This window comes from Trichomycterus rosablanca, chromosome 12, assembly GCF_030014385.1.
Source record: "Trichomycterus rosablanca isolate fTriRos1 chromosome 12, fTriRos1.hap1, whole genome shotgun sequence".
NCBI classification, from domain to species: Eukaryota; Metazoa; Chordata; class Actinopteri; order Siluriformes; family Trichomycteridae; genus Trichomycterus; species Trichomycterus rosablanca.
The window spans coordinates 8653731-8676482 of NC_085999.1; the positions used below are offsets into that span (position 1 = coordinate 8653731).

Below are 22752 nucleotides of genomic sequence, written 5' to 3' on the forward strand. Positions count from 1 at the left end.
TTAAAGTTCTGTCGTGTTTTTAGATTATTAAAAACCAAAGTGTGCTTATTAAAAACCCTGATGGATTTTGAAGAGGAAAATGGGAAACGGTGTAGTTTGTTTTATTTCATAACACTAATGGATTAATCGTTGAGGATGTGAGAGATCTCCAAGCCGGGACAAGACCGATTTATTGTTTATAAAGCAATTTATAAAGTGGTTTTTATTGTGTTTAAACTGTGGCAGTAGTAGATGATTTTTTTTAAATGCTAAACGTTTAAGTAGATCAGTGTGTTTGATTTTCTGAATGGCTGTTGCAGATGAGTTGTAGATCAGTGGCACATGTTAATGATGTCATCAAGATGCATCTTGTTACGGCTGTTGGATTGTATCTTTGTGTGTTATTTGCTTTACACACAAACAATGGCCTTATTTACACTAAGTGTTATTTACATTAAGCAACAGTATAGGATCGGATTACATTTTTTTTTCCTTCCGATATCCGATCCAGTGATTTTTTAATATATAGGGCTAAACCTGGGAACACTGTGCTATTGCACTATGACTTAAAGGCTGTGCAACATGATCAAGTTATTATTGTTCTAATTGTATAATTTTTGTGTAGCACCCTAGACCCAGAATTGAATGTTGTACTGTTGGTTCTAAATACTTTAGCATTACAAACTTATAAAGTAATGTCAGTATTTGGGCATCATATCAAACATCTGAATGACTCTGAAGTGTTAAAATCATTATTTACTTAGCGATACACTATGTTATTGCTGGACCCGTCTGCACTCAGAACAGCCTCAGTTCTTTGTGGCATGGATTCCACAAGGTGTTGTGATTGCATTATACAAGTGCTCATCGTGTTCTATCATATCCCAAAGATGTTCTGAATTCAGACCTGGTGATTTGGGAGTTCACTGAAGTGCACTAATCTCATTGTCATGTTCATGGTCCCCATTTAAAATGACTTGTGCTTAGTGATTGTGCATTATCATGATGAAAGACTGTCAGGATCATTTAGGTTAATGCTACTGCTAAAAATTTACTGAAATTACATATTAGATGCACAAATGACTTATTGGCTTATTAAAAGCCAGTATAATTGGTGGTGACTAGAAATACAGTATGTGAGGATTTTAAAGTTTAAAGTTTGCATAACATGCTTTGACTATTGTGGTCCGACCCAGATCTAAAAAATCTAAAAATCTATAAATGCCTGAATTTGGGTTTTTTGCACCATGAAATGAAAGGAAAGAAAATATTTAAAATATTTAAATATTTAAAAGAAAAAAAGTGTCTGGGTTCAGGACATTTTAATTTATACTCTATCTATGGTCAATTTAAGATTAGCAACATTTCTAATAACAGCTTTTAACATAACCAGCATATGTTAATAATTAGGAAACATGCCATTCATTGTGTGATATCATGTAAACATTGTTTTTGTATGGAGGATAGGACTAAAGAGATACATTTGAGAATTACCAGCATAGAATTCTTTTTGTAGACCATGTCAGAGAATAATAAATCTGGAAGCGTATGTAGAAAATAAATAAAAGTGTACCAAGAATAGAACCCTGAGGGACCCCTTAAGAAAATGTCATACTATGAGTTGTAATTTGTTGGCTTTACCAGGACTGGTAATTCCACATGGAGGTGAGATGCTCAAACTGGTGAGACCTGTAGTTCAGAACCCTGAATAATTGAGGTGTGATTGTAATAGTATCTGCCAACTCTTTGTGTGGTTGGGTGGTTTGAATGGAGTTGCCTCATACCTCTCCCCTCCTCTCTGTCAAGGTCGAGCGGCTTTAATCCTGCCAGTTCAGACACATGCAGAGCTTAGATTCAGGTGGCCATGGCCATGTGTGTAGGGGTGTATTTGGGGGGCTGGGGGTATTTGTGTGTACGTTTGTGTGTGTGTGTATGGGGGGAGGAGTGCATAAATGGGGTTTTGGGAGGGATACTGATCTCTCTTAATTTGGCCATTGCCAAATCTGCCAGTCTGTCTCTAAGTAAGATGAATGATGCAGGGGGGAGAATAAATGAGTAAAGGGGGAGAAAGGCAGAGGGGAATGAATTCCATTTAAGCATTGGGAGGGGTCATATGTGAGGAAAATTATTCCTGTCTGTAGAAAGGAAGCTTGTGTAGAAAGAAATCAGTGGATCAACTAGGGTAGGCACTTTCTGTAATGGGCAAGAGGTGAAAATCCACTTGGTCATATTTTAAAAACTAAATGTGTGTGCTCGAAACAGACAGGGGAAAACCAAACTGATAGAATATATTCAATTCTTTTAGGAGACATCAGAACTGTGGGGAGGGAAGGGGAGAAAAAGGAACGAACATCAAATTTGTGGGTGAGACAGGTGTGAAACTAAGAAAAGGCACAGTATTGTCAGGCTCAGCCATCTGGAAAAGTCAAATCCAAAACTGTAGCCTGTCAGCACCAGCCTGTGCAAATGAAGTGGGCCATGATCTAATATACTAATCATGTGCTGACTGAGCATTTTGGTAAAACAGAGAGTGAAAAAAGCCATAAAATCTTTTGCACCCTAATATAATAGTGATTTCACAAGGGCACTGCTGCTATGGCACATGTAAAATTATTAACACGTCTCAAAACCACCTTTAGTGTATGGTTGGGGCAGATGCTTTCAAATAGATGTACTGTATAACAAAGTATAATAAAATAAATAAACATTCTATCAGGCCACTCTGTGAAATGTGAACATTGTTTAAAATGATGTAAATTGTGTGCTGTGATCATCTCCGGTGCAAGATCTTTACCCATTTAAAGCAGTTTTAGAGTAGTGATGTTGAATAGAGATGTGTCCGTTTAAATTCTATTATTTTAAGCCAAACAAAACCAATATTCAAATTAATGTTCTTAATTAATAGCAGGGTGACATGGTGGCTCAGTGGGTTGCATTGTTGCCTCACATCAAGAAGGTCCTGGGTTCGATCCCCAGCTGGGGTGGTCCTGGCACGTGTCTGCATGGGTTTCCTCCAGGTGCTCCGGTTTCCTCCCACAGTCCAAAGACATTAAGTGAGGTGAACTGGAGATACAAAATTGTCCATGACTGTGTTTGACATTTAACTTGTAAACTGATGAATCTTGTGTAACCAGTGTAACCTGTCATGTCATGAATGTAACCAAAGTGTGTAAAGTGTGACATTATATTCCTTATAAATAATAAATAAACAATTAATAGCATAATTTCTGTTACGTGTATGCTAATGTTACATTTATGAATCAAAATATGGAGTAAGAATATATTAATGTAACTCGAGACCAAGAATTTATGAAGATGACACAAATTGCATGTTTAAAGGTCTTGGTATTTTATTTTTTAGGGATGTTGTATAAAATTATATGTAAGGCAGTTTGTATATATATATATATATATATATATATATATATATACCAATAAGGCATAACATTATGACCACCTCCTTGTTTCTACACTCACTGTCCATTTTTCAGCTCCACTTACCATATGGAAGCACTTTGTAGTACTACAATTACTGACTGTAGTCCATCTATTTCTCTACATACTTTGTTAGCCCCCTTTCATGCTGTTCTTCAATGGTCAGGACCCCCACAGGACCACCACAGAGTAGGTATTATTTGGTCAGCAAATAATATCATCATTCCTTCTCAGCACTGCAGTGACACTGACATGGTGGTGGTGTGTTAGTGTGTGTTGTGCTGGTATGAGTGAATAAGACACAGAAATGCTGATGGAGTTTTTAAACACCTCACTGTCACTGCTGGACTGAGAATAGTCCATCAACCAAAAATATATCCAGCCAACAGCGCTCCATGGCAGCATCTCAAACAGAAGCAATAGATGAGTGATCGTCTCTGACATTACATTTACAAGGTGGACCAACTAGGCAGAAGTGTCTACTAGAGTGGACAGTGAGTGGACATGGTATTTAAAAACTCCAGCATCGCTGCTGTGTCTGATCCACTCATACCAGAACAACACACACTAACACACCACCACCACCACACCATGTCAGTGTCACTGCAGTGCTGAGAATGATGTGGTCCTGTGGGGGTCCTGACTATTGAAGAACAGGGTGAAAGCAGGCTAAAACAGTATGTAGAGAAACAGATGGACTACAGTCGGTAATTGTAGAACTTCAAAGTGCTTCTATATGGTAAGTGAAGCTGTGAAGACAGTGAGTGTAGAAACAAGGAGGTGGTGTTAATGTTATGGCTGATCAGTAGATAGATAGATAGCTAGATAGATAGATAGATAGATAGATAGATAGATAGATAGATAGATAGATAGATAGATAGATAGATAGATAGATAGATAGATATGCATACATACAGTGTATCACAAAAGTGAGTACACCCCTCACATTTCTGCAGATATTTAAGTATATCTTTTCATGGGACAACACTGACAAAATGACACTTTGACACAATGAAAAGTAGTCTGTGTGCAGCTTATATAACAGTGTAAATTTATTCTTCCCTCAAAATAACTCAATATACAGCCATTAATGTCTAAACCACCGGCAACAAAAGTGAGTACACCCCTTAGTGAAAGTTCCTGAAGTGTCAATATTTTGTGTGGCCACCATTATTTCCCAGAACTGCCTTAACTTTCCTGGGCATGGAGTTTACCAGAGCTTCACAGGTTGCCACTGGAATGCTTTTCCACTCCTCCATGACGACATCACGGAGCTGGCGGATATTTGAGACTTTGCGCTCCTCCACCTTCCGCTTGAGGATGCCCCAAAGATGTTCTATTGGGTTTAGGTCTGGAGACATGCTTGGCCAGTCCATCACCTTTACCCTCAGCCTCTTCAATAAAGCAGTGGTCGTCTTAGAGGTGTGTTTGGGGTCATTATCATGCTGGAACACTGCCCTGCGACCCAGTTTCCGGAGGGAGGGGATCATGCTCTGCTTCAGTATTTCACAGTACATATTGGAGTTCATGTGTCCCTCAATGAAATGTAACTCCCCAACACCTGCTGCACTCATGCAGCCCCAGACCATGGCATTCCCACCACCATGCTTGACTGTAGGCATGACACACTTATCTTTGTACTCCTCACCTGATTGCCGCCACACATGCTTGAGACCATCTAAACCAAACAAATTAATCTTGGTCTCATCAGACCATAGGACATGGTTCCAGTAATCCATGTCCTTTGTTGACATGTCTTCAGCAAACTGTTTGCGGGCTTTCTTGTGTAGAGACTTCAGAAGAGGCTTCCTTCTGGGGTGACAGCCATGCAGACCAATTTGATGTAGTGTGCGGCGTATGGTCTGAGCACTGACAGGCTGACCCCCCCACCTTTTCAATCTCTGCAGCAATGCTGACAGCACTCCTGCGCCTATCTTTCAAAGACAGCAGTTGGATGTGACGCTGAGCACGTGCACTCAGCTTCTTTGGACGACCAACGCGAGGTCTGTTCTGAGTGGACCCTGCTCTTTTAAAACGCTGGATGATCTTGGCCAATGTGCTGCAGCTCAGTTTCAGGGTGTTGGCAATCTTCTTGTAGCCTTGGCCATCTTCATGTAGCGCAACAATTCGTCTTTTAAGATCCTCAGAGAGTTCTTTGCCATGAGGTGCCATGTTGGAACTTTCAGTGACCAGTATGAGAGAGTGTGAGAGCTGTACTACTAAATTGAACACACCTGCTCCCTATGCACACCTGAGACCTAGTAACACTAACAAATCACATGACATTTTGGAGGGAAAATGACAAGCAGTGCTCAATTTGGACATTTAGGGGTGTAGTCTCTTAGGGGTGTACTCACTTTTGTTGCCGGTGGTTTAGACATTAATGGCTGTATATTGGGTTATTTTGAGGGAAGAATAAATTTACACTGTTATATAAGCTGCACACAGACTACTTTTCATTGTGTCAAAGTGTCATTTTGTCAGTGTTGTCCCATGAAAAGATATACTTAAATATCTGCAGAAATGTGAGGGGTGTACTCACTTTTGTGATACACTGTATATGCTTTGCCACTTTCATTATATCAGCCTTAGATCTGTACACACTGAATGTGAAGAACAGATGAGATTACAGTTATTTGGCTCTGGTTTCATGTGCTACATGGCTGAGGTTTAGTTTGACCCTGCAATGACACTCTGCAGAGCACAGAGCACAGAGAATCAGGATCACACAGAGAGACTTAATATGTATAATGCAGACCTAAAAGGAAATTAGTCACACTTTTTCATTTTTTCTGTTTGAAGACGACCAACTGGATATTTTCTCTTCATTGCCTGTAAAATGAAGTGGATTTATTTGGTTCCTCTTGCCCTGACTGTCTTCTCAGGTACAGCTTTAGGTTTGCTTATCTGTCATCGGACATGCATGATTTAATCAAAATATTTTTTATGATGCAAAGTATGCATGTGTGATTTTATTTAAGTCCTTCACACTTAAACTAGTTCTGCTTCTGCATCAGATGCATTTTGATTTTGCTTACTGCATAGAACATGTATAGATACAACTTCCTACTTAATGATATATTTAATGTTAAGCCATGCTAAATGATTTTCTCACGTTTAACAGAGTATATTCCTATTCAAATGATCCTTGTTAGATACTTTAAAATACCATGCTAATCTATGACCAAAAAGATAAAATATTTAAATAGTGCATTTTAAACATTTATAAATCTCAGTCTTATCCTGCCAAACTTATTACCTAATAATTTCATTAACATAAAATCATAATTTATTTACAAATCTAAAACTTTAACACTTTGGGGGTTGTTTATGGCTTTGTTTTTTAGTCCAACACTGATTTGATTGACAGCTTCAGATGTGCGAGTGATTGCCTGTGACGTTCTTTACTGCCCTTTGAAGAGATTATAGCATTTTACTGACTGTTCACACTGATTGCCCTTTATAAACTGAACCAGCAACTGTTGGTGTGATTACATATTAATCGGAGAAAGTTTATTACTGATGTAATAAAGAGATTTAAATGAGTATTTAGAGCATTTATGTATGGGAATGTAGACATGAGATACCAGTGCAAACTCTGAGAGGCTTTTTTGGTAACATGAGCCCTTACGATATTTTCACACATTTGTTTTAAGCTCGTCTCCAGCAGTGTGAGGAAGCAGCTAGACAGAACATCACACACCCCTCCCCTCCCTGCCCCAACTTCTGGTTTCAGTTCAGTTTGTTAACGTGGTCTAAAACAGCACTGCCATACTGTAGTACAGTGGGGATCACTAGCATACCTAACATTCTTAATCCATTTTTTAATCCACAGCATATTTACTTCCTACACTTGCCCAAAACATGTTGTAAACCCTTTGAAATTACCCATTTTTCATCTAATGATATCAGTGCTTAGCAATAACGAATTGTGTAGCTGGGGAAATGAAAGTGACAAACATTAATACAAAAAAATCAGAGCTAATGTTCAGGTTAGTAATAAGCTATATACACTGATCAGCCATAACATTAAAACCACCTCCTTGTTTCTACACTCACTGTCCATTTTATCAGCTCCACTTACCATATAGAAGCACTTTGTAGTTCTAAAATTACTGATTGTAGTCCATATGTTTATCTACATGCTTTGTTAGCCCCCTTTCATGTTGTTCTTCAATGGTCAGGACCCCCACAGGACCACTACAGAGCAGGTATTAGGTGTTGGATCATTCTCAGCACTGCAGTGACAATGACTTGATGGTGGTGTGTTAGTGTGTGTTGTGCTGGTATGAGTGGATCAGACACAGCAGCGCTGCTGGAGTTTTCAAACTCCTCACTGTCACTGCTAGACTGAGAATAGTCCACCAACCAAAAACATATTCAGCCAATAGTGCCCCGTGGGCATCGTCCTGTGACCACTGATGAAGATCTAGAAGATGACCAACTCAAACAGCAGCAATAGATGAGCGATCGTCTCTGACTTAACATCTACAAGGTGGACCAACTAGGTAGGAGTTTCTAATAGAGTGGACAGTGAGTGGACAGTGAGTGGACATGGTATTTAAAAACTCCAGCAGTGCTGCTGTGTCTGATCCACACATACCAGCATAACGCACACTAACACACCACCACCATGTCATTGTCACTGCAGTGCTGAGAACTATGTCCACCACCTAAATAATACCTGCTCTGTGGTGGTCCTGACCATTGAAGAACAGGGAAAGTGAGAAGAAAGCAGGCTGAAAAAGTATGTAGAGAAACAGATGAACTACATTCAGTAATTGTAGAACTACAAAGTGCTTCTATATGGTAAGTGGAGCTGATAAAATAGACAGTGAGTGTAGAAACAAGGAGATGGTTTTAATGTTATGGCTGATCAGTGTATGTATGGAACTATGCTCTGTCCTGACTCACCTAGAGACTCAATCAACTACTTATTTTTCTGGTCATAATAACATTGATCAAGTTTCCCGCTCTGCCTTCAGTCCTAGTGCAGATACAGCATCAGCTTCTCACCAGATCCAAACCAGCACAAGCTGATTCTCAGATTTCTGTGGTGTGTTTAGTTTAGCATTTGCACAAGGACTGGAAAAGCTCTCCCTCTAGGCCCATACTTATAGCCAGATCTCATCAATACCTTCCTTTCTAATGCAAAGAGTTCCCAAACATTTCAGTGCAAATGATTCATGTTGTTTTAGACTAACTGCATGATCTACTGTGTTTGGTGTTAAACAGGGTTGGTGTGTTGTTCAGAGGATGAGACTCTACTAGTGAAAACTCTCTTCACTGGATATAATAAAGTGGTCAGACCTGTCAATCACTACAAGGATGCAGTGGTGGTCACTTTAGGACTGCAGCTAATCCAGCTCATCAGTGTGGTACAAGTTACTCTTCATGAGAGCACTTTTTTCTATACATTCTATAATATTAGGGTTCTGTGTATTTTAAGGACATAATGCATCATAGGTTTCCAAATATACTAGACTTGTAATCACCTGACACCTAAACAACCCACAGAAAGCCATGATCGTTCATTTTAAGCCACCATGGGCCACCTTAAATCAGCAAATACAACCAATAATCATTATCCCTTCTTAATTAAACTTTACATTTTTGACTATACATTTAATTTAATAGTTGTTACATTTTCTTTTAACAACATTCTGTAATTGTTTAGGAATTGAAGACTCAGTGGTGTAGTAATGAGAGTAGTCATTTTGTAAAGCTTACCCTACATAATCAATCGTTGCACTACATTATGTGTCACACGTTTCATTGGGAGACAGGTCTGGACTGCAGGCATGCCAGTCTAGCACATGCACTCTTATACTACAAAATCTATGATTTTGTATTACAGTGGACCCTTGAGTTACGAACAGTTTACCATATTAATATTTCGGGTTACAAACGATCTTTTTCAACTTCACGTACTAACAAATTTCAGATTACGAACAGAAATTCACGAAACACGTGACGTCACGAAGTTCACTCCAACCAACTCTCTCTTTATATATATACCGTGAGCGAACATTCGGACAGTGGACTGTGTTTTTCCGGTGTTTTCTTTATATTTTGTAAAATTCAATATTAAAATGTCCCCAAAGAATGTGCAGAGGAAGCGCAGTGGTGAGAAAATGAACAAATCTATTACATTTGTTGTTGTATAATTACTCCTGCCAGTAGCTGTCAATGTGTATCAGACAGCGGGGACAGTGAGTGAGAGAGAAGAAGGAAATTGCTGAGTAAAGTATTCTTTCTTTCGTGCAATTACACCTACAATATACAATACTGTTGAAATAAAGAAGGAAATAATAGAGAAATATGAGTTATTGTTGTTTCTGGTAGATACATTTTATATAAAAAGAAGGAAATGTATTATGGTGTATGATACAGCCCACGTACAGTACTGAATGTGTGTTTTTTATGTACAGTACTACTGTGAATTGTTGTTTATTATTGTTTATTACAGTAATGTATATTCTATAATTTAGGATTTAAGGGAAAATATACTTGTATTTATAACAAAAAAGACAATTTAAGACATTAGAAAGGTTAGATAAGGGGGTGGTTTGGGAGGTCTGGCATGAATTAATTCTGTTTACTGTTTACATTAGGTTTAACTAACGAATATTTTGACTTAGGAACAGTGCTTCGGAACCAGTTAAATTCGTAAGTCAATGGTCCACTGTACATGCAAAACGTGACTAAGCATTGTCTTGCTGAAACAAGCAGGGATGTCCTTTAAATGGACTTTGTCTAAATGGCAGTGTATGTTTCTGCAAAATAAGGATTAATATATGAATTCTGATTTGATTAGTAAAGTATTAACTGTCATTTGTATATGTGGCCTTTTTTTAAGTATCCTTGTGCTCATGTGGTTATACAGAAGCATTGTGGTTTTTGATGCAGTGCAATAAGACATAGATCACAGCAAAATAATACTGGTTTTAGTCATTGCTCTTATGCATGTAGATTTATTTAGTTTTCTAAATCTTTTAATAATGTTATGGACTGAGATGGTGAAATCTTCAGATTCTCTTAATTTTTTTCTCTCTCTTATTTAATTTACTCTCTGTCCCAACTTTTTTTGAAATTGGGTTTGTAGCTGGCAAGTTTGTGGACTAAGCCCATTTTTTTGCAATTGTATGTCTAGCTGTATACTTGATTAAATGTGGATATGCAGTGATATGCAACTGCCAAGTTGCCACTGTTGGGCCCCTGAGCAACGCCCCTAACCATCAATTGCTTGCATTGTATTAGGTCACAATTGTAAGTTGCTGTACATGTAAAAATGTCTCCTCTCTGACAGGATGAAGTAAACCAGATTGTCACAACAAATGTGCGCCTGAAACAGGTATTTGCACTAAGTTATAAGATAAGTTATAAGATTTATTAATTTTCTTGATATACAATATATAGTTATGTCTTGTGTAAGCTATTTATTATAACTTTGGCTTTAGCAATGGAAAGATGTGAACCTGCAGTGGAAACCAGAGGATTATGGAGGGATAAAAAAGATCCGCGTTCCTTCCACTGACATCTGGAGACCTGACCTCGTTCTCTATAACAAGTACAACATTAGCCTGCTACCTTTTTTTAGCCTTTCATCTTACTGCTTTGCATTTGTGGTTTGCACATAGACAGTAGCATATGGCTCATAACCTGAGCAAGTAGGGAAACGGAGAAAAATTGTGAAAGAGAATATAAAACAAATTAAAAGGATGAGTAATGCATCACTTGTTGTACCACCTCCTTTTTCTACAGTCCATTTTATTAGCTCCACTTACCATATAGAAGCACTTTGTTGTTCTACAATTACTGACTGTAGCCCATCTGTTTCTCTACATACTTTTTTAGCCTGCTTTCTTCTCTCTTTCCCTGTTCTTTAATGGTCAGGAACACCACAGGACCACCACAGAGCAGGTATTATTTGGGTGGTGGATGATTCTCAGCACTGCAGTGACAATGACACGGTGGTGGTGTGTTAGTGTGTGTTGTGCTGGTATGATGGACTACAGTCAGTGATTGTAGAACATTAAAGTGCTTCTATATGGTCAGTGGAGCTTATAAAATGGACAGTGAGTGTAGAAACAAGGAGGTGGTTTTAATGTTATGGCTGATCAGTGTATAGTGTAATGTCCATTATTTTGAGTACATGTGTACATGTGTATAGGATATTTTGTGCAAACTGAAACATAGATTTTTAGTTTTGCAGCTAATGCAGTGTCCTATCTGTTCTGTGTGTGGCTTAATGCAGAGAATGCTGGGTAGTTAACTCAATTTATGTTTTGCACTTTATATTGCACCTTTATATTATATGCACCCTGTAAAACAGTCTACTTTAAGGAATTACTTTGTAGAATGTTTATATGCTTGTTTCTTGTATTGCAGCCTTGATCACATGCTGTATTAAACAGCCTGTATATTATCCTATTACTTTTTTATTGTTATCTCCTGAACATCTCATATTCATGCATTTGCATGCATGCATGCATTAAATAGTTATGCTATTATCTTTAGCCTATGTAATAGAACAATATAATTACACCTTGGCAAAACACACAATCTTAAACATATTTCTGTGTGTTTATAGCTCTGTTGGACTTGCTATATTACAATTATAGTTAGCTATGCTACAAATTATTTTACTAAAATATAGTTCTGCCACAAATAAGCTATCCTTTTTAAAAATCAAAATACAAGGACAAATGACAAAGGAGGATCCTAAATCCACAGTGTGTGCCATGGTTTTGGGATAGGATCTCAGACAAACTCATGTTGAGGAGATCAAATACTTTTGATCATACTGTGTACTTTATGTATTTTTGTACACTGTCTGTCTGTGCTCATGGCTGTTTCTGTTGTGTGTTTCCCATATTCTTGCACCCCCCCCCCCCCCCCCCCCCCCTTCCTTTCTCATTTATCTCCACCTCCTTCTTACTACTATTTTTAGAGTAGTTCCTGTAAACTGCACTCGCTTTTGGACATGTTTCAAATAGAAAGTAGTAGGCATTCGACAAGTTTGCTTCTAGTCTTTGAGTGCAATGTCTACTGTTAATGTTTTAGTATTGGGAGTTTTTTGGTTGATTTTTGGCAAAATTCAGATGTTCAGATAGCTATCAATAAAAAAACAGTCCACAATTTAAAAAAAACTTTAGTTTTTATAAAAAACTAATAGCAGTAGTAATTTGTTGCAAAGCCATTGTTGACAACACAGCTTCAATATGTAGTAGCCTAGTGGTTAAGGTACTGGACTAGTAATCAGAAAGTCACTGGTTCAAGCCTCACCAATGCCAGGTTGCTGTTGTTGGGCTCTTGAGCAAGGCCCTTAACCCTCAATTGCTTAGACTGTATACTGTCACAGTAATGTAAATTGGTTTGGATAAAGGCGTCTGCTAAATGCCAAAAATGTAAATGTAACACATTTACAGTGATTATTTTTCCATAGTGGTTTGGTGTAACCCATTCCTCTTAGCCACCCACCTTAATCACCTTAAACCTTTTAATCAAATTCAAGACGATAACTTTAAATAATTACTCTATTTCTTTCTCTCTGTATCCCATAGTGCAGACGGGGACTTTGCCATTGTACATGAGACCAAGGTTCTGCTCGAATATACAGGAATGATCACCTGGAACCCACCCGCCATCTTTAAGAGCTACTGTGAGATCATTGTACTACACTTCCCCTTTGACCTCCAGAACTGCAGCATGAAACTCGGAACATGGACTTTTGATGGAAACCTTGTTGTTATTAACCCTGTAAGAACATCACAGAATGGTTTACTAAGACCATGCTAATGCAACACTGATTATCTGTTAAGGAATTACAGCAATGCAGTAGAAGGATTGACTACTATACATCTGAGATCTTGGAAAGAGGCTTTGTGCCTGCTTAAGACATACAGTATAGTTGTTATACAACAATGAGTGCTTTATGCATTGGCAATGCAGTGGTAAAGTACGCTAGCCCACTACTGCTATGATCTGGAGATCCAAGGTTCGAATCTCCGCAGTGTTATTATCCAGTCAGTGTCTGATGATTGGTTAGTGTTCAAGGGAGTAGCTGCAATAGCCTAGTCACTGGGAGGCTTATTCGTCAGTGAGCTCCTAATGCCATTCCTAAGCCTGGATAGAAATAGGAGGTTTGCCATAGGAAGGTATTTGGTGTAAAACTGTGCCAGGTCTGGAATGTGGACCAGATCTGCTGTGGTGACCCCTAAATATGAAATCAGCCAAAAGAACAAAATCTGACTACAAATGTGTTGTTCAATAGATGCTTAGTTGCATGATTAAGTCAATGTACATATATGAATATACATACAAAAAAATCAGCTTTGGAACAAATAATGTATAAACCAGTGGTCCCCAAACCTTTTTGCAGCACGAACCGTTTTCATATAAGATATAATTTCATGGACCAGCGGGGTAGAATAACTATAGAATGGAAAATCAGTGTGAATCCTAGGCTTTTTTTGATGCAACGAGACACTGCTCCCACCTAGTGGTGATAAGAGACAATAACACCCGAAGATTTTTGGAATTAATTGCTCTTGTAGCGATCTCTAATTATTTATTGTTTCTGTGCGGCCGGGTACAGCCCGGTGGTTGGGGACCACAGGTGTAAACGATAGAAAAGCTAGGAATTTAATAAACAGTTGAGGATTATTCTTACATTTTGGATTCCTGTGTTAATAAAACAAATCTGTAGTAATGAAATCTCAGCACTCTTTGCACTATGTTAAGTTATTGATTCACTGATATCATTATCCTGACTCTGAAACTTGTACTATGCTTAATCTGTTTCTACTTCCCACAGGACAGCGATCGACCTGACCTGAGTAACTTTATGGAGAGTGGTGAGTGGGTGATGAAGGACTACAGAAGCTGGAAGCACTGGGTGTATTACGCCTGTTGTCAAGACACTCCATATTTGGATATCACCTACCACTTCCTAATGCTGAGACTGCCACTTTACTTTATCGTCAATGTGATCATCCCCTGTATCCTCTTCTCTTTTCTGACTGGCCTGGTATTCTACCTGCCCACAGACTCAGGTACAAGTCAAATGTTGAATAGAGTGGTTTAAGGCACAGCGCTATTGGGCTGTGGTGTACATTTTACTGCTACAGCGTTAGGCAGTGTGGCAGATGACTTTCGGTGTGGTAAAGAAGAATGTTACAGCCAGTTACCACAGAAACAGCTGTATGGTGTGATGAAGGATGAGCAATATTGGTCTGGGGAAATGAGTAGAGGGCAGACTGACAACCTCAAATTACCCCTTGGGAGTGAAATAAGAAATAGAATGGACTTTTCTTTCCGCCTTGTGTAAACAAATTAATAACAAGTAACTGTAAGGCGGGGTTTGTTACAGTCATAGGCTAGCATATGCATCCTTTAACAAATGTGATGCCATTAATGCATCTTTTTCCCAACCAGCAGTGGATTCTTACAGAAGGCATTTACACAGGATATTTATAGGCAAGGCTTTTATATTCTTTCCGTTTATATTTCCAACACTAGCAGACAGTAATTTTAAATATGTCAGACTGTATGAAGATTAAATGGCTACTTCATGGTCTTCTTGTTCTTCAAGTTTTTTCTGCGCTGATTTTTAATTGTATGTGTGACTGACATGAGCAACCCCCACTGAGCTCTGTGGCATTGATGTATGTATGGGGAGCTTGTTTATGTAGAAATGAAGCTCTGTATTCCAGGTTCTGTCTTATCACGTCTTCCAGTTTGACTTTTATCTAATGTATTATACATCACACATCTCTCATCCCCCTCATGATTTTGAAAGAGCAGTGACAGATGCCTTAGTTGGATGGAGGCTGGTTGATGAGGGTTTGTAATATGGCTAAGGTTGTATAAAACTAAGGTTGTTTTGGTAATCAATGAGGTAAATGGCATTTTACTGGATGCTCTATCTGCTATACTCTAAATGCATAGTTATATGGTTATCACTAATATGTGGGTTCATTTTTGAGAATATCCTAATTAAAAGAATATGATTCAATGCCTTGGCTGGAAGTGTCTCAATGCCTTGGCTGGAATTGTCATTGAAGGCAACACACACAGCATCAATGTTGATTCATCGGTTTGGGTAGCAGTCTCATGTTCAGTGGACCATGATAGAGGCAATAGTGCAATTTCCATAATGAGCTCTCTCACACAGCACATACTCTGAATTATCTCCTGCTTAGAGAATTCTGGATGGCTGACTACAGGATGAAGGGTTAAAAACAGGTTTTATTTTGTCTTTTTGTATTTTTACCTGGTGAGTTTGGGTAGTATTGCAGACCTGGAGAGATAAAATGCTAGCTTAACAAAAGTGGTTTTGATGACACAGTTATTTGTATGTATAATAGCTATTAGCCTATTCTCCACCATGTTAACACCATGTTGAACTTGTATTACAAAATACTGCATAATACAAAAGACAGAGCACAGTGACAGAGCTAATGAACTGGGTGTAGCACAGCAATGTGGCTTCTTGGTACTTATGTCTGTGGGAATTTCCACCCTTTAGAAACATGCTCATGGTGGATTGTTTGTTTATTTATTAGGATTTTAACGTCATGTTTTACACTTCATGACAGGAATGGTAGTCACTCATTACACAAGGTTCATCAGTTCACAGTCATGGACAATTTAGAGTCTCCATTTCACCTGACTTGCATGTCTTTGGACTGTGGGAGGAAACCGGAGCACCCGGAGTAAACCCACGCAGACACAGAAAGGACCCGGACCGCCCCACCTGGGGATCAAACACAGGACCTTCTTGCTGTGAGGCGACAGTGCTACCCACTTAGACACCGTATCGCCCTTGGTGGATTGTCTTCTCTGTATATCTGCGAGTGTATGTATTGCTCTTTAGTGCTTGGTGATTTTGGGTGATTATAGACCCCTGAGCAGCATAAAGTGGTTAGTGGAAATGAATGAATAAATGTGTAAAAATGTATCTGTCTGCCAACATATAGGCAGAGGAAAAAAAACCTACATTATTAAGAAATCCAAATACTATGTCATTTTTGTATATTTGTAATGTCTTATTTTAACAAAATAAGATATCACAAATCTATGATGCTTCTTTATGATGGCTTGTGATCACTTATTCCAGATTTGTGTTGCCCTCCCAAATTTATAGCTGTCATGTAATAGGGAACAATAGTACAAAATGACCAAGCTATTAGGTGAGGACAGGCACCTAAGCATAAACACAATGACATGCATACACATTTGAAATGTTTTGTATTGTCAGTGTTTTGCTGTATCTGTCTATATTTCCATGTTTCCCTATTTCTGTAGTACTATAAAACATTATTTAGTTATCTTTATGAATAAGATTTGACTGTAAATATGTGTGTATTTATGTCCCAAGTAGCACTGACTACATGTGCTATGTGGAGCTCTGTTGGCATTCAACCTGACCTTGAAGCTTACGATGTTTTGCAAACTTATTAAATGATTATTTATAGACCACTCTAGGATACCGTTGGAGGACTCTTTCATACAGATTTAGCCTGACTGTAATGGTAATATGCGTGATCAAAATAGCAGAGGGCTTTGTAACAGGACTAGGTTTCCTCTTCTCATGTGACAACATGACTCTCATGTCTCTTTTAAAAACAGTGAATTTATGTAATGAGTAATAATTTTTGTTTATTTTTGTAGGTGAAAAGATGACCCTTTGTATCTCTGTCCTGTTGTCTCTGACTGTGTTCTTGCTGGTGATCGTTGAGCTAATTCCATCTACCTCAAGTGCTGTTCCACTTATTGGCAAATACATGCTCTTCACGATGGTCTTCGTCATTGCCTCCATCATCATTACCGTCGTTGTTATCAACACACACCACCGTTCCCCGAGCACACACACCATGCCTGCTTGGGTGCGCAAGGTTGGTACCAACCAAGGTTGGGGGTAATGTGGGTAATATGTTTGTAATATTTTGTAATATTGTTGCTAGATATTTTCCAGGGTGCTATAAAATCACTCTCACAACGTAAAAGTCAGTCTTTTGAGTCTCGTCTCCCTGTTGTTTGGGGACACCATGTTATACACACAGTACCAGACTGATAGTTAAGCTGTGTTCATGTTTACATTGTAGGGATGACAGTATTTTAATACCTTACCCAGTACTGCCATCTACCGATCACAGCAATGTTGTTCTCCCTGTCCTTGCGTAATACATGTGGTGGTGGTGGTTGACTCCTAATCAGTCAATCTGTAACTATAAACAGATCAATGTAAGGTCATAAGACACATTAAATAATACAGATATAAATATTAGCTGCACTATATACACCGATCAGCCATAACATTAAAACCACCTCCTTGTTTCTACACTCACTGTCCATTTTATCAGCTCCATGTTCAATGGTCAGGACCCCCACAGGACCACCACAGAGCAGGTATTATTTAGGTGGTGGATCATTCTCAGCACTGCAGTGACAATGACATGGTGGTGGTGTGTTGGTGTGTGTTGTGCTGGTATGAGTGGATCAGACACAGCACCGCTGCTGGAGTTTTTTGGTCCACCTTGTACACGTAATGTCAGAGACGATCACTTATCTATTGCTGCTGTTTGAGTTGGTCATCTTCTAGACCTTCATCAGTGGTCACAGGACGCTGCCCACAGGGCGCTGTTGGCTGGATGTTTTTGGTTGGTGGACTATTCTCAGTCCAGCAGTGACAGTGAGGTGTTTAAAAACTCCATCAGTGCTGCTGTGTCTGATCCACTCATACCAGCACAACACACACGAACACACCACCACCATGTCATTGTCACTGCAGTGCTGAGAATGATCCAACACCCAAATAATACCTGCTCTGTGGTGATCCTGCTGGGGTCCTGACCATTGAAGAACAGGGTGAAATGGGGCTAACAAAGCATGCAGAGAAACAGATGGACTACAGTCAGTAATTGTAGAACTACAAAGTGCTTATATATGGTAAGTGGAGCTGATAAAATGGACAGTGAGTGTAGAAACAAGGAGGTGGTTTTAATGTTATGGCTGATCGGTGTAAATACATAAATGCTAATATTGACATAATACTAAATCAAATAGATATGGTTTAGCTGCTTTGTATATAGAAATGTTGGCTGTCCGGTAATTAGTGATATTAAGTTTCAGGGTCTTGGTGCATAAAACCGAAGGCTGCTACTTCTTTATTTCTTAATTCTAAGGGAGAATAGAATTATTATCTGTTTTACTAGGGGACGCTGTTACAATAATATAACACGAATGATTGCCCTCTTAACCTACATAACCTCCTAAGTTTCTGTGGGTTAATACCCTTTTTGAAACCTAACCCAGAACCTAAAAATAAATGTAACATACAGTTAATAAATACGATCAGTATGGCTTTTATATTTACATAAGCACTTTGCAAGGTATCAATATTTGTTATTACATTTACATTTTCAGCATTTAGAGGACGCTTTTATCCAAAGCGACTTACAGTACTGTGACAGTATACTGTCTAAGCAATTGAGGGTTAAGGGCCTTGCAACCTGGCAGTGGTGGGGCTTGAACCAGGGACCTTTCGATTACTAGTCCAGTACCTTAACCTCTAGGCTACAACTGCCCAGTATAATTAACTATCTGCATTGGCTTCAGTAATATCAGACCGGTACTTCCAGGCTATTTCATATTGGGGTTAGCAGTGTTGGCTGTTTACGGCTTCTACTCTTAATTATGTATCACAGACATGCAACACATTAGTAAACATACACTAGAATAACCAAACTGCTAAGTAAATGAGAGCTTATTAGCTAAAACCCTGTAACTTCAGTAGTTCTTAGAATCACTTCATTCATAAATAAAAACATTATGTTACGTTAATATTAAGAATATGCAATATTATAGGGCTAAGATATTGTTTTTATACAAACCAGTGATGGTATCTAGATGTAATTTAAAAAAAAGAAATTACATTTAGAGTATTTATATTTAGAGTATGTGAACCTTATGCCAAATATCTCTATTACTACTAAGTATTAAGTACGTAATGTTTTTATTTATAAATAAAGTGATTCTAAGAACTACTGAAGTTACAGGGTTTTAGCTATTAAGCTCTAATTTACTTAGCAGTTTGGTTATTCTAGTGTATGTATACTAATGTGTTGCATGCCTATGATACATAATTAAGAGAAGAAGCCCAACATGAAATAGCCTGGAAGTACCGCTCTGATATTACTAAAGCCAATGCAGATAGTTAATTATACTGTACAGTGTTGTGATTAATAAACAACTAATCAAGTACCATGTGACATGATTTCGGTCTTTTCCTCTATCTGATCCAGATTTTCATTGAAACCATCCCCAAGTGGATGTTCTTCTCCTCTATGAAGAGGCCTACTGGGAGAAAAGAGAATAAAAACATTTTCAGTCCTGATCTTGACATCTCTGATATTTCTGGAAAGCCGATGCCTACGTCTGTGCCCTACCAGTCACCCATCACCAAGAACCCAGATGTGCGCAGTGCTATAGAGGGAGTCAAATACATTGCAGAGACCATGAAATCAGATGAAGAGTCCAACAATGTAAATCCATAAACTGTGATTTTATTAATACTTTTTAAATAAAAAATCTCTCTAGCGTTTAAATCTGTTAACTCTCTCTGTTACTCTTTTTGCAGGCCTGTGAAGAGTGGAAATTTGTTGCGATGGTCATGGACCACATTCTTCTCTGTGTGTTCATGTCTGTGTGTATCCTTGGAACAACTGCTGTCTTTGCTGGACGTCTCATTGAGCTCAGTCTATTATAAGTCAGTTATCTAAGTAATATCATTTACCAAATAAGGGGATCCAATGTTTTTCTTTTAATAAGCAGACACAGTTTTAAATTGTGCTCAACAGGCCTTACATACTTCTTGAATATATTTTCATGTAATTAATTAATTAGTACTTAAGTAATGTAATATTTGTTTTTGGCCCACCCCTTGTTCGTCAGACCTGTGCCAATAAAGCCCACTGAGAGCTCAAACATAAAACATGATAACAGAGACTATTGCTGTGGTCTATTTTACTGTGTTTAACCCTACGGAGCAGAATCAATTACAGCAGCCAGTGTGGGTGTACCAATCTAAAGTGAGAAAAAGTAGTTCAAAAGAGCATTTTAACTGGATTTATTTTTAAAGAAAAACACTATTAATTTACGCTCACATGCCTTTTTGCTGTATTTTTTCTTTGAATAAAAATTACCAGCAGCAAACAGTGGGTTTGACAATAAATGCAGTTCAGTTACTAAACATGTAGTAATGTTAAAAAAGTAAATTTCAAAAGTGTGTTCAAAATGCTGTTCTAATGCTTTTTTTAATCAAAGTTTGAAACACGTAGTACAACCGCATGCAATAAGCAATTAGTTTTTAGTGCTAAATGCAGAAAGGGTAGCTTTATATGATTGTTGCTATATAAAATATTCATATATAATATTGTTGGTCATATGATGTATATCCAAGTCAACATAGGTTAACTGGTCGCTGTAAGTATGCTAATATATTGTTACTGATGGTATGTTCTTTCAAAATATATACTGTTATATACTATACTATGTGTTACCTGTAGGATTAAAACAAAAATAAATATTTTTTTAATTCTACAAACAGTACCTCATTTGGTCTTTGTCAAAACATAACTAAAAGTGTCAGTGCTGCACAGGCTCAGAGATTTAGTCCTTTCCACTACAGTTCTTTTACTGCATGTGTGGTGTTTGGTATGTTCTCCCTGTGTTGCCATGGGTTGTCATAGTTCAGTTCCACCTCCAAAAAAACTCCTTCCTTAAAAATTCATGACAGCAGGTGGACTAGCTGCTTATAGTTTTCCTTATGTGTAAGAATAAGTAAGTGTGATTCATTGCATTGTACTGGATGGCCCAGTGTTTCCACTGGGATCTGAAATTAATTAAGATAATACTGTTTAATAATTATAAAATAATACTATAAATTAATTAATTACTATTTTTAAATATCTGTTTTATCCTGTCTCATTTATCCTGTTTTAAGTCATGCTAATGTCTTCTTATTCATACTGTGAAAACATTTTGCTTTTACTGTGAGCAAAGCTAAATAAGGAGGGATTAGTCACTTTATGCCCCAGTATATAGAGGAAGCAATCACCTTCCATTTCTTTCCTTTTTAACATTTAATTATAATTTTGTAGCTTATAAAATATAACAGTGTGAGCTTGTGTGGTGTGAGATCAAGGGGTTCGAATCTTGGGCTGGGTTCACAAATACTGAACATGCATGATGTTCTGTGAATCTAGCCACATACCGTATCAGTGCAACCTTCAGTCCCAAACCCAGATAAATAGGAGGGTTGAGTCAGGAAGGGTATCCGGCATAAAACCTGTGCCAGATCAAATTTGTGGTTAAATGATCCGCTGTAACAACTCCTAACAGGAGCAGTCAAAAAGCATCATTTATAAAATATAACAATGCCATAGTGGTGCACCAGGTCGTGAACATGCCTACCAGGCCCTTGGTTTGATCATTAGCGTGGTCACTATGTTTGTGGAGTTGAGGAAATGTTCTCCTTGTGTCTGTGTGGATTTCCTTCGGGTACTTTTTTCCTCTTTTTTCCTTTTTTTTTAATCAGTAAGCCCTAGAGTGCAAGGATTAGCATGGAAAAGAATCAGAAATTGCACCTTACTGTCTAATCTTGACACATCTGATATTCACATTATTCTGCTACAACATATCTTTTCTTAGCTTTTCACTTGTTCAGCACAAACACTAGAAAATGATGTTGATAATGGGTTATTGCGATGATTATTTTTTAATCTGAGTTTGATATTGCTATTGATATTGCTGTATGTAAATGGGCAAGATACCAACAGCTGGGACTGATTTTAGAGAGCTGATTGGCTGTGCTATCTAAAGAGGAGAACCATTTTTAATTATGCAAAAAGGTGAGGAATGTCCTCTTTTAAACAAGTTGACCTACCCCATGACATCACATGAGCCAATACATATGAGCCAAAAGGTAAGATTAATCCTAAAACTAATCACAACTCCAGGGTCTAATGTTTGATCTTGAGTTTGTGGACTGCCTGTGTGGATTTTCACTTCTACCAGTGTCTTTGTGTTTTCTCCAGAGATCTCCCATCTCCCAGAATGTGCCAGTAGGTGGACTGGTTATTGTCCCAAATATTTTTATTTTTGTTGGCCAGCCCAACAACAAGATGAAGAGTTCTACATGGGGCATTTTTAAATGAAATGAAACCACTCCTACATATCAATGTTTGTTTGTTTGTTAGGATTTTAACATCATGTTTTACAGTTTAGTAACATTCATGACAGGAACGGTAGTTACTCATTACACATGGTTCA

General features: G+C 38.1%; 1 protein-coding gene across 1 annotated transcript; it reads left to right on the top strand.

The window, feature by feature from the left end:
- The first annotated feature begins 6221 nt into the window (after positions 1-6221).
- On the top strand, positions 6222-20981 carry LOC134323870 (acetylcholine receptor subunit alpha-like). The gene is made up of 9 exons (XM_063005432.1): positions 6222-6299; positions 8650-8792; positions 10724-10768; positions 10875-10984; positions 12981-13176; positions 14234-14471; positions 17092-17315; positions 19725-19964; positions 20060-20981. Exons 1-9 carry the CDS (start codon positions 6254-6256, stop codon positions 20186-20188), a joined length of 1371 nt encoding a protein of 456 aa, XP_062861502.1. The 5' UTR covers positions 6222-6253; the 3' UTR covers positions 20189-20981.
- Positions 20982-22752: the final 1771 nt, after the last annotated feature.

What these genes read in the sequence shown, in the direction of transcription:
- LOC134323870 (XM_063005432.1), top strand. Translation starts at nt 6,254, where the DNA reads ATGAAGTGGATTTATTTGGTTCCTCTTGCCCTGACTGTCTTCTCAG. An exon ending in CAAATGTGCGCCTGAAACAG is followed by an intron (nt 10,769 to 10,874) that starts GTATTTGCACTA and finishes CTTTGGCTTTAG; the next exon opens with CAATGGAAAGATGTGAACCT. An exon ending in CTACCTGCCCACAGACTCAG is followed by an intron (nt 14,472 to 17,091) that starts GTACAAGTCAAA and finishes TTATTTTTGTAG; the next exon opens with GTGAAAAGATGACCCTTTGT.